Here is a 16,768-nt window from a genome sequence, read left to right as displayed (position 1 = left end):
AATTATGATATTCAGCATAAAAATGCCAGACAAAAGAAATTCTCTATTCAGGATATTTGTTTTGTTTCTGGTGAAATTTTCTCCATAAGAAACAGGTTGTAAAATGCTAATTCCATAAACCACTGGAAATTTTCCCATGATTGTGAAGGTACCTAAGGATTCTGAAATTATCCTGGGAGACAAGAAATTTGACTTAATAATGTGAAAATCTGGACTTATGCACCTGGATTATTTGTGTATGTTTTATAAAACAGCAAAAAAGACTTCTAAAGCTCTAATTACATACAGTACTGAGATTTGAATCATTTTATAGTTTCATATTTTGCTAGTATAAATGGTATTCATGGGGGCATATGGTTTTTAGCTTGGTGCATGCCTGTAATCATTTTTTAAGGTTATTTTCATCTCTTTAGTTCATTATAAAAAATTAAACAGAAAACAATGGTCAGACTGTAGTTAGAATGGTTTCTTGTCATAGGGCTTTGAAAGCTAAAAGATCCAGTCATCACTGACAACCTGCATTAATCTTTCAAATAAACCACTTTTCAAAAACATTGCTTTGCTAGATCCCCTTTTTTTCTTACTTTGTAGTACAATGAGATTATAATGACCTCTGTTGTTTTTCTCATTTATATTGACATAGCATTAAAATGAGGGTAGGCAACAAGGCACAAATATCTTGAAACAAGTTACTTTCACTATTTCTGTCCTAAATCTGGTCAAATGACTAGAGTGAAGAAGAGACAGTCCAATTCCTCAGGGTGCCCAAGAACCTTGAAAGGAAATATAGCAGTCTTGGCCATGAGAGAGTAGGGTCAGAATACATGTAACAGATCCTTTGTCCAAAGGCGTGCATATTTTCAAAGAGAAAAAAAATGTGATCATTGATAGATACTAAGCAAAATATTTTGAAGAGTATTAAGTGAATTAATTTCTTCCTTTTAATGCACAGTTCATAGACAAATGTACAATTCTGGGATAAACTTTTAAGGCCTTCTGTATAAAAGGTCTACTAACAGTAGAATAATATAAATATCTATTTGACTACTAATTCCAGTGTAAACATCTCATTTTATAAGACAGCCTACCATAAAATGGGGACAGTAATGGTGAATCAATTTATATAAATATAAAGGAAAAAACATTGGATATTCCACTTTGTTCACAAAGGAAGCAAAGCAAATTCATGTTTTCCAGCTTTGTTATCCTCTAATCTTCTGCCTTATCTGCCTAGAATCTGCTGAATTTCAGAGTGCAAATTTGTATCCACCCTTCCGTGAAGAATCTAATTAAATACATGCCAGGGTCACTAAAACCGATAGAGTAATGTCTAAAATAAATTTGCATGCTTCTGACAAAATTCACCATAATTAAAAGCATTGTGTGTGCTATTCCTTCATGGAAGATTCAATATTTTGAATTTTAAGATGAACATGAATTTAGTCAACTGAGCAGAGGGAAAAAAAGGAAAGGTGCTTCTAAACCACCCTCTGCAAGGCAATCTGACGTGACAGTGGTCAGTAGAATTTTCTGACATATTCAGGTGAGTTTCAAAAAAAAAAATTGTATTGCAATGTATCTCTACAAATACCAAAGAAATGACTTCAGTTTCTTCTTAAAGTGCTTAACAAAATTTTAGATTCAAACTAAATGAGATATGATCACAGAGACAGTTTAGTAAATAAATCATCAAAAAATTCATTCTTTCAAGTCTTACCAAAGAAAGAAACTTTTCTTCTTTCCATATGCATTTCCTCTCTCTGTCTCTCTCTCTCTCATACACACCCACTTTCCATCCCTCCCCCAACTGATTTTTTTTGTTGTACTTGTTACTAACTTCAGCCTTTTTTTTAAATAGTGAAGTAAAATGAATACAATTCAATTTACATTATCACTCTCAAAGATATTTACTGCCCAAGGAAACTCACAGTTATTACTGAAAATGTATTATTCTTTCCCCTTCTATTCAAGTGACCAGTGGTGTTCTTGCATGTCTATACACTTTTATTGAGACATCATTACTATATGTAGCTCTAAATTCCGGAGCCTACTATATTAAAATTCTCTCTTTGAACATTTCACTCTTCTCTAGTGAGAATGGCACTGTGACATATGATATATTTCCCAGTAGTTATCTGTGATAACTTATGTCTTTTAAGTTTACAATTTAGGACATAATTTGGTAACTAAAGATGCTGACTAGCATTTGACAAATTTCCAAGACATTAGACAATTCTCATTCATTTTAAATGACTCTCAGTTCACTAGCTTTCAATTCTTATGAATGACAGTCAATATCTTTCTAATTAAATTGTACTGACATACTTCATAAAATAACTTCCACATGCCAGATCTGAAGTAGTTAAATTAAAATATATTTAAACATTCTGCATACTACATTCTGTTTGTGTGTAATCTGTTAAATAAATCTCAGAATAAGAATCAATTGAAACTCTAAATTAGAAACTAAACATTTATGCAGCAAGCAGTATTTTAATATACATTTTCAATTTATTTTATTCAAGACTGAGTGACAGAGATTATACAGGTATACATCCACATGTATACTGTCAAGATGGAGTTTACTTTAAAAGACCTGAATTGTTAGAAATGTGGTATTTGCATATTTTAGAGATCGTTTTGGGAGCTTGGAAGAGTTTTCACAATACAGACAAAAAAGTGTGAGCTCTGTGATGTGTGTGTAACACACTGCACAGATGCTGATTATGCATGGCAATAAAGCTCACAGTTCTTCTCTGCATTTTCCCCATCTGCCTTTAAAGTCAATGGCAAAAACAGCTGTCAGAGAGCAGAAAATAGATTTCTGCGGGGGGATTCTCTCCAGCTTCTGAATCTCAGGAACGTCTATGTGTAGCCAACACATTTCTCATCATAGGTAACATCTGCCAGTCCTTTGAAAGGGAGGGAGCTGCAATGTTCCTTTTGCTTCAGGGAATCTCCAGGCTATTATACAAGTATCTCTGAAGTACTTACTCAAGGAATGTTGCTTCTAATTTTAACGACAAAAGAACTCCACTGAAATCTGTGATATCATCTATATATAACAACCACATGTATTTTAAAGTATAATACTTTTGAGATTTAAAGTCTTCAGTCGATTGTGGACATCATAAACACCCCTGACAATTTAGTGAATATTTGCACCCTGAATTACTACTATAACATCGCCTACATTCTCTAAGATTACATATGTGCTAATTCTTTATTAATTAAGTGCTTTATTGAGATGACTGGTTCTTTTTTTTTAAATCCATTTTCTTGTTCTTAGTTTTTTTTTTAACTCTAAAAAACAATCAAATACATAACCAAATTTAAATTAATTTCAGTTTACCAAAGCCTAATGATAAGTATCCATTAGAACTTTAAGCATATAATCAAGCCATAGCATGGTGTATATGTGTGGGTGTTCTTTCCCCAGAAAATGGAGTGCTTTTCAAGATCAGTCCTTCCTAGAAGAGGCCAGAGCTCAAGGTTTGAAGTGAGGAGCATCTGACCTTGAATCCCAACTCTGCCACTTAACTTTTGGGGTAAGTGGGGTAAGCCACTTAACTTTTCTGGGTCATAGTTTCCTTATCTGTGAAATAAATGACTGAATCAAGTGACCCTTATGGTTCCTTTCAGTTAAAAATTTATGATCTTAAAAATTCTCTCTGCTAATACATACACTAACATGGTCACAAATATTCACATATATCTACATATAAACCTTACACTCATAATTTTTAACCATCAATACTGAAAGCCTTAGAGATCGTCTAGTTCAATTCATTTATTAGGTAAAGAAATATAGGCACAAGAAGATGAAATATGTCCAACATCACTCAACTAGTAAGTGGAAAAAATATAATTCACACCTGCTGACTTGGAGTTCAGGTGCTCACTACTAAATAATTAATAACATGAAATTCACAGAACACTTTTAAAAATGAAAGAATTTGACTAAAGTCTGATATCATCTGTAAAAATCACCAAAGAACATATTATCAGACCTTTTTTTTTATTGTGTTTGTATATAAGTATGGAATTAAATAATACATTTCTTAAACCAACCAGTAAATTAGGTAGATCTTTTTGACCAATTTCTCAATTGAATTGACTGAATCAATAGAATCCAATGCCTCTTTGAATTCTCTCCTCTTTTCTCTATTAAGAAAGCTTCCTGTTCTTTCCCATCTCCTAACACATATTGCACCCTCATACATTTATTCAGTATCTTCATATTTTATGATATTGCTGTTTCTCTATGCCAAGAATCTTTACTAGATTGTAAGTCTAATTATGAGCTCAGTGAAGTAAAGAGACATATCTTAATGAATTTTTCTTCTTTCCCAAATCAGAGGTATTTACTAATGATCTACTGAATGAACAAATTGATGCATACAATGCTTGTTAAACACAGAATCATAGACATAGACAGATCTTCAACTAATTACTAGAGTTATTCTCCTTGGTTTTCCACAGAAGGCATTTTCCTAGATTGATTTACAAGAGGAGTTCCTTAAAAATTTAAACATTTACCCTCTCCCACTTTCCAAAAGCAAAGGTACCCTGTCTATTTAGAATGACTGGAGCATTACCAATTTTTTCAACCATATTCTAGTCACTTTTATCAATCAAATTCAATAACATATTGAATAAGTTCAATTTCACATTTACTTTGAATGCCATAGTCCTCTTCTGGTGGAATATAACCTGAGGGCAGGGAATACGCTTGTTTTAGAGTTGTGTCTTGCTCTTCATGACCCATTTAGGGTTTTCTTGGCAAAGATACTGGAATGGTTTGCCATTTCCTTCTCCAGCTCATTTTACAGATAAGGAAACTGAGGCAAACATGCTTAAGTGACTTGCCCAGGGTCACATAACTAATAAGTATCTGCAGCCAGATTTGAACTCAGGTCTTCCTAACTCCAGGCTCTCTCCACTGTGCCACCTTGCTGCCCAATGTGCCTTTTAAAAATCTTCATATCTTTTGTGTCTAGCACATTATTTTATGCATAATAGTATTTAATAAATGCTCAATAACTACCTACATTTATGTAGTGCTTTATAGCTTACACAACTTGCTCATTTCAACAGTTTATGAGGAGGCTAGTTCAAGCATGGGTTGTTTCAGTAAGAGTTCCCTCTAACTTTGAGGTTCTATGAAGCATTGTTAGCTCTATTTTACAGATTAGATACATCAGGTTCAATGAACTGCTCATGGTTACATATCTACTAATAATTAGATGATGCGATTAAATCTGGGTCTCTTAACTCTAAGTCCTCTAAGTGCTATTTCTACTACATCATCTTGATACAAACTGTAATTCCAAATCCTGAATTTCAATTTATTACCATTATTGTTCTACTTCCCAATAATGAGCACCTTTCTCTTCACTTTATGGTTATATTTCCGTAATTGGGTCCTAGATACTGCCTCTCCTACTGTCTCTTGGAATGATCCCAAAATTATGACATCTACTTTTAAAAATAAGGCTTTAGCTTATTTTAAACAACAACAACAACAACAGCAACAACAACAATTGCTTACATTCATTTCACATTTGACATATTTATTATCTTGTAAGTCTACAGGATCTTAACAGATGGTAGGATTCACAAAGGCAGGGGTGATGTCTCAATTATATTTATATTTTCCCCTACACCTAGCTTAGTATTTAATAGAAAAAGGCACTTAAGTGGTCATTGAATGTATGAACAAATGAATTTTAGGCAGTGTGGGGAATATAAGTAATAATAAGATCTGATCCCAGCCTTCATGAAGCTTAATATTGAGTTTTGGGATATTTATTGAATGGATGAATGTGTATACATAGATTGCACTACAAGAATTTTGGAAAAGGTTATTTTTTATTATGTTCTTGTCTATACGTCTATCTTAATTTGTTTTTCACATTCTTTGTTTGGACAAGTATAATCAATACTCTTTTGCTTCTTAAGAAGATTATCCAAGATACTGGGATTTAGAAATACAAGGAAACTTAGAGGTCAGACGTGTCAAACTAGCTGTCCACAGCCCCAGCAAAAGTCTCAGTGTTACCAAAACTATATTAGGTAGGTAGACCCACTAGTGTTGATTCTACCTCCTCAAAAGCTTTGGAAACTTTCATCTTTTATACTCCCATGGCTACTACCTTTTTTCAAGTCTTCATCACCTTTCACCCATCCATGTCATCTCTGGTAATAATTTTATATATGAATGCTCTGTCAATGTTATGAGATAATGGAGAAGATGACATGACAGGATTTTGTAAACTGACTGAAAATGAGAGATAACTTAGAAGAAAGAATCAAAGATAAACTCTTTGAAAGAGAGAAATAGTGGAAAGCTGGTGGTATATTAGGACCAAGAAATAAAAGAATATTTACTCACTTACTAAATGTCAGACACTGTGCTAAGGACTGGGGATACAAAGAAAGGCAAAAAACAGTCTCAAAAAAAACCCAAAAAACCTCTCAAGTAGTTCAGCATCTAATAGTGGAGACATATAAATAACCATGTACAAAAAAGACATATAGGAGATAATCTCAGAGTCTTGTAGAAACAACTCACACCATATTTTAAGATAAACTCTGGATACATGGTTCAAATATAAAAGTCTCATCACAAATTAGAGGAGCTTGTAAGAAATATCTTCTGTGACTATAGATAAGGAAAGAATTTGTGACCAAATAGGGATGAGGTAGAGAGGATCACAGAAAGTTAAATGAATAATTTTGATTAAAATTTTATTAAAGTTTTTGCACAAACAAAACCAATGCAATGGCATTTAGAAGGGAAATAGTTAATTAGGAAAAATATTTTTATACCAAGTTCCTTCAATAAAGGTCTTATTTTTAATAAAGATAAAAAACTGATTCAAAATTTTAAGAACAAATGATCTTCCCCAAAAGACAAATGGTCAAATGATATTAATAGGTAGCTTTTAAAAGGAAAAAAACTATGATCAGTGCAATTACCAATCACAATTCCAGAGAATAGATGATAAAGCATGGTGTTTACCTCTTGATGGAAAAGTGATGAATTCAAGATGCAGAATAAGAAATACATCTTCAGATATGGCCAATATGTTTATTTATTTTGCTTGACTATGAATATTTGCTACAAGGATTTAGTTTTTTCCTAGTTGAGGGGGTGGGGAAAGAGGGATTAGAGATAGGATAGTTCTTCCAAAAAAAAAGGAAAAAGAACTCATTGAAGTATTTTTAAAAAATATATGCTGAAAAGAACAAAAGGGAAGGTCAGAAAGAATTAGAGACCATCGTAACAGGTGAAATTTATCTATTAAGTTTTTAACCTATTTAATAAGAAAATCTAATTGTATAAAATAGAGATTCATATTTTCTTTCTTTTTATTTTTCCAGCTACACGTAAAGATAGTTTTCAGCTTTTTATAGTTTCTTTCTTTCTTTCTTTTTTTTTAACTGCTCTCCTGTGCACATAGAAAACCTCATTCTATTTGGTGTAATAAATAAGCCTGGATGATTAATCATCATACTAAAAGAAATAATGATTTGGATGCCTCCCCTTCCTCACCACAAAATACACTGTGATCTCACTTCTATCTCCATAACTTTATGAAAACTGTACCTTCATTTATCAGTAGCCTCCTAATCTTCAAATCCAATGGCCTTTCCATCAATTCTTGTTCCCTTTGACATTTCTAGGAGATCAACCCTGTCAAAATTACCTCTTAAGCTCTCTTTACTTGGTTCCCAAGAGAACTTCCTGTTCTGTTCTCCCCCCCCACATATATAACTACTTTTTCTTTATATCCTTTAGTTTCTTCCCTTGGCCCTCTTTTATTCTCTCTCATTTCCCCAGGCAATTTCTGCCATTCAAGAGATTGCTTTAATTGTCACTAATACACATATGACTCTCAAATGACTGTCTGTGAACTCTGACCTCTCTTTCCCTCCTTATTACTTATTCTACACTATTTCCTTCTCTACTTTCTTGTATTAGCTTTAGTACTACTGCAGCCTTTAAAGGTATGAGTTATACTTATACCTTTGAAGAGTCTGCCCGCTCTAAAATTCTATTATTTCTCCATTCTTCTCCAATATATATTATTATTATCTTTAATAATGCTGTTGTTCAGACCTTTGATTTCACTGTGTAGGACACCCTCAGTGAGGAAACTCCCTCAGCAGCAACTCATGTGTTACTTAGGCTTGTAGAGTCACCAGGGGCACTTAAAGGTTAAATGAATTGTTTATGGACAAAGGCTAATATGAATGGATATAACAAGCATTCATTATTTTCTATTTGTCAGGGCAGCTAGGTGAAGCAGTGGATAGAGTATCTGGCCTGGAGTCAGGAAGACTCATCTTACTGAGTTCAAATCTGGCCTCAGACACTCACCAGCTGAGTCACTTAACCCTGTTTGCCTCAGTTTCCTCAACTGTAAAATAAGCTGAAGAAAGAAATGTCAAATTACCCCAGTATCCTTGCCAGGAAAACTGCAAATGAGGTCACAAAGAACTGGACACGACTGAAACAACTCAACAACAACAATTTGTCAGGAACCATGTGAGAGACAATAGGGTTACAAACACCAAAATGAGAAAATCCCTGACCTTAAAGACCTTTCATTTTAATAGGGAGAGACAACACATACAAGAGAGAGGTGGCTACAGGAGGGAGCATCCATTTGGGAAGTCACAAGGATGGAGTCACTGGGAACTTGACTGTCATGCCCTTTCTTGTAGCAACCCAGTGTTTAATGCTTTATAAAATATGTTATTTAGGCCAATCCTTTTAGATAAGTAGAAGATATTATTATATCTGCTTGACAGATGGGTAAATTGAGGCAAAGAGAGGTAAAGAGATTCATCTTAACAATACAGCTAGAAAATAGCAAATAGGGGATTTAAATCCAGGCACTCTACTCTAAATCTAATGTTTCCTCCACAATATTACCTTATTTTAGAGATTCCAATTTCATTCTCTTCATACTATACCCCATTTTTCTCCTACAGTAATATAAACAATCACTCAGTCTACATTCTTCTAAGATGCAGAGATACTTGGCTTTTGCTTGTAAGTTCTCATACTATTCTCAAAAAAATATGAACCAATCAGACATTTTTATTCTTGTTGGGGGAAATGAGACAAAAAACCCATTAGTTTCCTATGTTCCCAAGGGTACTCAGTCTTAACACAAAGCAGGGTGTTTGTTTGTTTTTTAGCATAAATGGGAATGAAAATTTTTTTTAATGTTCCCGTTTGTTGGGAAGACAATAACAGAAACTGTATTTTTTTTTTTAGCCTGCAAACTTTTTCCTAATGAAATCACTTCTAAATCATTCTTACATAAGACTAGAAATTAAATTATATATTTTTGTATATATATTTAATTCACATGTATATATATTGCACACATATATACAGACACATACACACTTTTTAAATGCACTATCTTATTTTTTTAATGCCCTATCTTCTGAGGGAATATATTATGTGCTCATGTTTCATACATCTGTATATATTATGGAAACACAATGAATTTATTTCTTACCAGAGTATGAAAGTAAATTAATTAGAATCAGAGGGTATATATATGTATCTGTGTATAAATATATACTTAAATATGCATACATATATGCATATATATATATATATTCAGAGACATTTATAGTACTTGAATAACTTGGAAGACAGAATTTAAAATAATTGAGAAGAAAAATAATTGTGATTAGTATCAACTATAAAGTATAGCTTTTACCTCAAAGGATGCTGTACATTCTCTTGTAGTGATTAGCACTGAAAATAATAGGATTGGACCATAGAACTCTCTTTTTTCCTATCTCAAAAATCTTGTTAGAATTCCTTAAGAAGGGGCAGCTAGGTTGCAAAGTGGATAGAGCACCAGCCTTGGAGTCAGAAGGACCTGAGTTCAAATAGAGTCTCCGATACATAACACTCATTAGCTGTGTGACCCTGGGCAAGTCACTTAACCTCAATTACCTCACCAAAAAAAAAAGAATTCCTTATGAATATGGCAATTATTGGTTTATGTTATTACATTCATATCAACCTTTCTTTTAAGCAAAAAATCTATTTATCTACATTGTATTATATTTTATTTATTTTGTTAAATATTATCCAATTAAATTTTAAACTAGTTCCAGTGCATGTGCCAGCTGGCTTTGAGTCTAACACCCTCTGATATAAATGATCGCATTATAATCAAAGTACTAGGAATTTTTAGAATGGTGTCATATTCTCAAGTCCTCTGAATAGAAGTAACAAATTAACGCAAAAAATGGCTAATTTTGGTGAATGTCTGAACTTTTAAACTCTTAAAATGACTTCTTAATCATGCCTATTTTCTATTAGATTCCATAATCCACTGAGTTGAATGCATTCTTTCAGAAGTTTTCATCAAATGTGCTTAAATGCCAAAGGCAAATTGAGACTAAAGCCTGAACATTGACTGAAAATATCTTTCATACCAAGATAAATTTAAAGAAAAGAAAAAAATATAAATTATTTGGTTTCCATAGCTGTGCTAGCTAGCATCTTGTTTGAATATTTAGGATGGAAACTAAATTTGTTACATAAAAAGTCACTGTGAAATAACAAATAAATGGAATGTATTTCAAGCATGCAAACACTGTGGTGTAAATTCAAAGCCCACTAACTCTTCTGGGAAAATGGCATCTTTACTAATTGCTCAGATACTTTTGAGTGCATACTTGATAAATAGAAAAGTGATGACTTACTCTGGAAGTACACATAATTATTCAGTGCAGAATGGGCATCTTCAAAAGCGAAGATTTTAAATTTGACTTGCATATGACCATCACTATATTTCATTGCTAAAGATAAATGAATTGAGATCATGTGGATCAGAACAGGGAAAAAAGAATGAAAAATAATGCTTCAAGAAGGGGAGATACTAGGTTATAAGAAAGGGAAAAATAATGTTAGATCTAGGAAGAACTGGTCCTATTTAAAAAAAAAGACTTCAAAGGAACAGAGGGAAACCTATAGGGGCAGATGGTGCAGTGGATAGATCACTGGCCTTAGAATCAGGAAGACTTATCTTCCTAAGTTCAAATCCAGACTCTAACACTTACTAGCTTTTGTGAACCTGGGCAAGTCACTTAACTATTTTTGCCCCAGTTTCCTCATATATAAAATGTGCCAGAGAAGGAAAGAGCAAGCAACTCAATTATCCTTGCCAAGAAAATCCCAAATGGTTTCATGAAGAGTCAGACTCAACTGAATTGACTCAATAACTACATCATAAGTATAGTAAGGATTTTGTTTTCATCATAAAACTGTCTACATAGATACACTGGTTAGTGTCCATGATATCCAAAAGTTTTCCATGCAGATCAGACAGTATTACCTAGGTGATTGGCCCATCATTGGGAAAAAAAAAGAAAAGAAAAAGGACATAAGGTAGATACTAAAGGAATCTAAATTATTTAATTCAGCTAATTCAATTCAAGCTAATAGTGGTCTTTCAATGCATTAAATGGTAGTGCAATGAGAGCTGAATACTCTTAGTCACCGTGAACTCAGTAAGAAAAAGAAAAGGAATCAGAAGCACAATACCAAACCAATGGTGACACACTGTCACATTTTATGCTATTAAATTTTGCCATTATATAAAGCTCATAAACCACCAAAAAGAGAACTTCACTGGAGATCAAAGCATATGGAAATATTTTCAGTATGAAATACTATAAAACTGTCATTTTCACCTCATATATCTGTTTCTATGGCTATTCTTCCTTTCTCACAGCCTCCGAGGAAGAAGTTTCCCAATTTCCCAAAGTGAACCTTCTGTTTTTTTTTAATCCCATTGCTTACTACCTCCTAAGGAACCTTGCCAGTGCTCCTATTTTCTCCCTTTCTAGTATAGTCAATATTTCTGTATTTCAACTGGCTCCTTTTAACTTTCATTAAAATGTAGTCATAATAAAAGTAATAATAATCAATATTTTAGAATGTTTTGTTTTGCAAACCACTTTATGTACTTTATCTCATTTTTAACATCAATACCATGATATAAATATTATAATATTATCTTAATTTTATAGATGAGGAAACTGAGGCTTGGCAAGATTAAATGACATAATTTTAACACAAATATTAAAGAGTTGGAGATGGGATTTTAACTCAGGTATCTTCTGATTCAAATCTATTTCTTTTTCCACTATGCCATACCATTCTCTATGTTTAATGAGATTAGTCTCATTTCTGATAATTTCTTTCATTGAAAAAAATTCTCAAAAGTTTGTCATACAGACTACTTGTTTTACTCTTGCTTATTCCTTTAATATTTTTCAATCTACATTCTATATTTAGCATTCTATAGAAATTTTACTCTCAAAGGTCAACCATAACTATTAGTCATCCTCCTCCTCCTCCTTCTCTTCTTCTTCTTCTTCTTCTTCTCCTCTTATTACCACTCTACTACTTGTTGTTCAGTCCTTTCAGTCATGTCTGACTCTTTGTGACTCCATTTAGGGTTTTCTTGGCAGACATAATGGAGTGGTTTACTATTTCCTTCTCCAGCTCATTTTACAGATTAGGAAACTAAGGCGAACAGGGTTAAGTGACTTGCCCAGGATCACACAATTAGTAAGTGTATGAGGTCAGATTTGAACTCAGGATCATGAGTCCTCCTCACTTCAGGCCTGGCACTCTACTGTATCACCTAGATGTCTATACTCCTTCTCCTCATCCCCCTTCTTCCCTTTCTCCTCCTTCTCCTCCTCCTCCTCCTACTACTACATTATCATTATCTTCTTCCCATCTCTCCCAGGCTAGAAGTGAAGAGGCAACTAATAGGCTTGATCTTAATATCCCAGTACTGTTTGGCAAAGAATCTTTAACTTGCTCCCTTTTTCTGACCTTGGCACTTTTGCCTGCCCCTTCCTAATGCTTTAGCCAAGGCAGCTTGGTGGTTCTCTACATCATTCTTGTGTTGGACTTAGTGACGACATATGATCAAAATAATCTTTACTATAGCTCAGAACTCCCAAATCCAAGGCATCTACCAGTTCCCCAGCGGCACAGACTACAAGAATGTGCCACCACACCTGGCTCTTTCTTAATGTCTTAGCAATATTTGGCACTGTTGATTAGTAACCTTGAAAGCTTTTTCCTCCTTGGCTTCTATGAATACCAAACTCTAAATAATTTTATGATTATTCCTTCCTTGTGTCCTTTGCTTCCCTCTTTTTCCTCAACCACTACCTGCACATTTCCTGCATGGTTCAGTCCTCATTCAGCACCTAATTTTCCTTCCCTACATTCACTTTCTTGGACTGCTTTTACTTCTCAAGTGTATTCTAATGACTCCTATATCTGGATGTCCTATCTTGATCACTCATTCCAACTTGAGTTTCGGTCATTATCTTCAAAGTATTTTCTAACAGATGTCCACTGTTACTTCATTCTTATGTCTCTATAGTTCTTTGTCTAAATCTCAGTCTACATGGCTAAAAACATTCCATATCCATCTTTACTTTGGTATTTCTGTAAATTCTCGCAGTCATGAAACTATTGAGTCATCTTCTTTCATCATTTTTCTTTACCATTCATATTTGATCATTCAACAAGCCCTATCAATTTGTATTTCAAAATGTCTTTCAAAAGCCTTACTTCCATTCTCACTGCCACAACACATGGCCAACTCACCATTACGTCGTGGTGGCCTATTTTATCAACTCTAAATTATTCTTTCTGTGTCTGGCCTCTTTAATTCATCATCCACACTCATGCCTTATTATTCTTTCTAAAAGACCAATTTTATCATCGTATTCACATGCCTAAGGATAATGGTTCTTTCTAGTTGCTGTATTAAAGCTAAAGTACTCAATCTAAATTTAAGGTTCTCACAATTGTGTTTTAGCTTCCCAACTCCATTTTTTCACTCTTATCAAAAATGAACACTCTGCCCCATTTATGATGCTTTATGCATCCATCAAGCAACATGTTCGCTTCTATTGATGTCTTTGGCTCATGCTGTTTTCTCACTTGGAATGTTTCCTCTACCAGTATTGATTTTACTCCTATTTCAAAATCTGATTCATGCCCTACTTCTATGCCCTTTTAGTTTTATTGTACAAGATAATAATATACTATTATATTTTATAAAGTCACAATACCATAAAGCATTTTATTATATCATTTATATAACCCTAAAATGTGCATAGTACCATCTGGTTCATTGATTGTTTCTTATGGGCAGATCATGTTTTCTTAACTAGAATCTAAGATTTTTGTCATTTAAATTAATTTTAACACTATATCAAGTTCAGTAATATTAATATAAAATTCTTCATTCATTTAATGATGTGGTGTCTTGAACAGTAAGGATATTTTGAATTTTTAAAAATTAATTTAATAAAAATAATCAATTTGTGGGAAAAAAACTTGATGAAATTGGTTATTTCATGTTGAAAGCAATCTTGCTTAGTGAAATCTTCAATTTTTAATAAGTTTTGCATGTGACATTGTGAAGATGATCACTGCTTTAGCTTTTGGAAATATTAAGCATAAAAGTATTTTCAGATAGAGTTCTTCATTCTTTTCTAGCTATTTGGTTTATAACACTATGTTATCAAAGTTTTCTTGAGTGGTCTTACTGATTTTAAAATGTGCCTATGTAAAAATGAGAAAAGATGGGAATAGCCAAATTTGGAGGGGTTGTAAAAATATAGGCATACTAATGCATTACTGGTTGAGCAGTGAATCAGTACAACCATTATGGAAAGCAGTTTGAAACATGCAAATAAATAGACTAAAATGTACAGACTCTTTGACCTAGTGATCCCATCACTAAGCATAAATCCCAAGGAGGCCATTGATAAGAAGAAACTCTGCACAGACTCCAAAGTATTTATTGTAGCACTTTCTCTGACAACAAAGAATTGGAAACAAAGTAGATGACAATTAATTGGGGAATGGCTAAATAAACTATGATACATGAATGTAATTGAATATTACTATGTTGTAAGAAATGAAAAAAAATGACAAGTACAGAAAAGTATAAAAAGATTTACATGAACTGATATAGAGTTAAGTAAGTGAAGCCAAGAAAGAAATATACACAATGAATACAACCATGTAAATGGAAAAAAAAACAACCATAAGCAAAAAAAAATCAAAAGCAAATATTGCAAAATTATAAAGAACAAGCATGGTTCAAAAGAAGAGATATGAGAGGAAACTACCATCCCACCCTTTTGCAGAGATGTGAAATCCACATTGTACCTATTTTCACTGTACCCATTTTATTGTACATTGTACCTATTTTCAGATTTCTTCGATGTAATAATCAGTTATACTGATTTTTTCCCTTTCCATTTTTTGTCTTTAAAAATGATAATTGTTATATAGGATGACTCTCTGAAAGAAAGAAGATGGATAGTAGGGGAAATCATGGTAATGTAAAAATAAAGACATAAAAAACTAAAAAATAAATTTACCTATATGGATATAACATATGTTGCTTGGATGGTAGTAGGTTGTGAAAATGCACAACTCTCAAAAAAATAACAAAGCCACATTGTAAAATTTTGATTCAGGAGAAGATGGAAAACCAATAAGCTTCAGTTGCCTCTTGCTCAGTTCTCTTCATGTAACTCATCCTATTCTAGGCATCTATCACATTCCTTCTTAGATTGATGTAAAGCATTATTCTCCCTTTCTAAAGTTGTGAACTCACACCTTCATTCAGAGAAGGGAGGTAATTATTTTCTCTAAATAAAAGTCTTCTTCTAGTTCTTTCTGGGGCATGGCAAACAAAGATCCTCTTCATATCAACAACACATTAGTGAGAATCTAAAAGCAAGATTTGCTTTGGATGATCCATTGGGTTACTTTTCAGATTTCCCACAAATAATCATGACAGACATGTACTAGAAACTCAAAGAAGAAATGAAATAATAATAGAAAAGATCAAAAGACATACATTTCAGTGATGGTTTCTGGTAGATTGGTAGGTATCTCAGTAAGACCTTTTCCACGACAGTCCACAATATTGTTACTACAGGTACATGCAGTTGGACAATGTAACACACTGCAAGAGGGAGCCATAAATGACTGGTGACCTGAAAAAGAAATTGATAATAATTGTTTTATTGTCCAGTACTGTAAAATTCTTGGAGACATAGTTTTAATTCAAATAATGATAGCAGCTAGGAAAATAAAACTCCCCTTTACCTCCTAAATACTTCACCACATTACACTGTTATTGAAAGTGTAGGGACAGTTTCTCATTTAAACTTTCTATTCCCCATTCCCACCCAGGACTTAGTACAGTGCTTGGTGCACATTATTTGCTTTGAAGTATTTATTTTATTGTATTGTATTTAATTGAAGCAATGTACAAATTACAATTTATAATTATTTGTATCAATAAGTAATATTTTAAAAATTGGATTAATCCCAATAAATAATAAATTCAAATTCACAATTAAGTTTCCAGGTAAAACAGTAATGGGTTTCAAAAGCAACAGTGATATTTACATAAATTAAATTTTTAGGCCTAATCCTAAGTTTGTTTTCTTTCAAGTAGGAGTAGTTTCTGTGGCTATTTCTTTTTGTCTTCCCTTAAAAAATTATAGGAATAAAAAAGGCTATAGTAATGGATGTAATAGTATACATACACACATGTATGTGTGTATGTATGTGTGTGTGTGTGTGTGTGTGTGTGTATAGCAGCATGACAATATGGGTATAAAAACCTTACTTAATGATTGCTTCATAAATATGAAT

The 16,768-nt window shown here is 33.1% G+C and overlaps 1 protein-coding gene across 2 annotated transcripts in view; it reads right to left on the bottom strand.

The window, feature by feature from the left end:
- Window positions 1-16,768, bottom strand: part of SLIT2 (slit guidance ligand 2) — a 397,271-nt gene that overhangs the window by 131,172 nt on the left and 249,331 nt on the right. For both annotated transcript variants that reach the window (XM_027836326.1, XM_027836327.1), the window contains exon 9: window positions 15,963-16,101. In XM_027836326.1, the coding sequence (XP_027692127.1) occupies window positions 15,963-16,101 (139 nt within the window). The remainder of the gene's footprint in view (window positions 1-15,962; window positions 16,102-16,768) is intronic.

This window comes from Vombatus ursinus, unplaced genomic scaffold (assembly GCF_900497805.2).
Source record: "Vombatus ursinus unplaced genomic scaffold, bare-nosed wombat genome assembly UNPS02014818.1, whole genome shotgun sequence".
In the NCBI taxonomy this organism is placed as follows: Eukaryota; Metazoa; Chordata; class Mammalia; order Diprotodontia; family Vombatidae; genus Vombatus; species Vombatus ursinus.
This window is presented reverse-complemented; position numbering and strand designations above follow the sequence as displayed.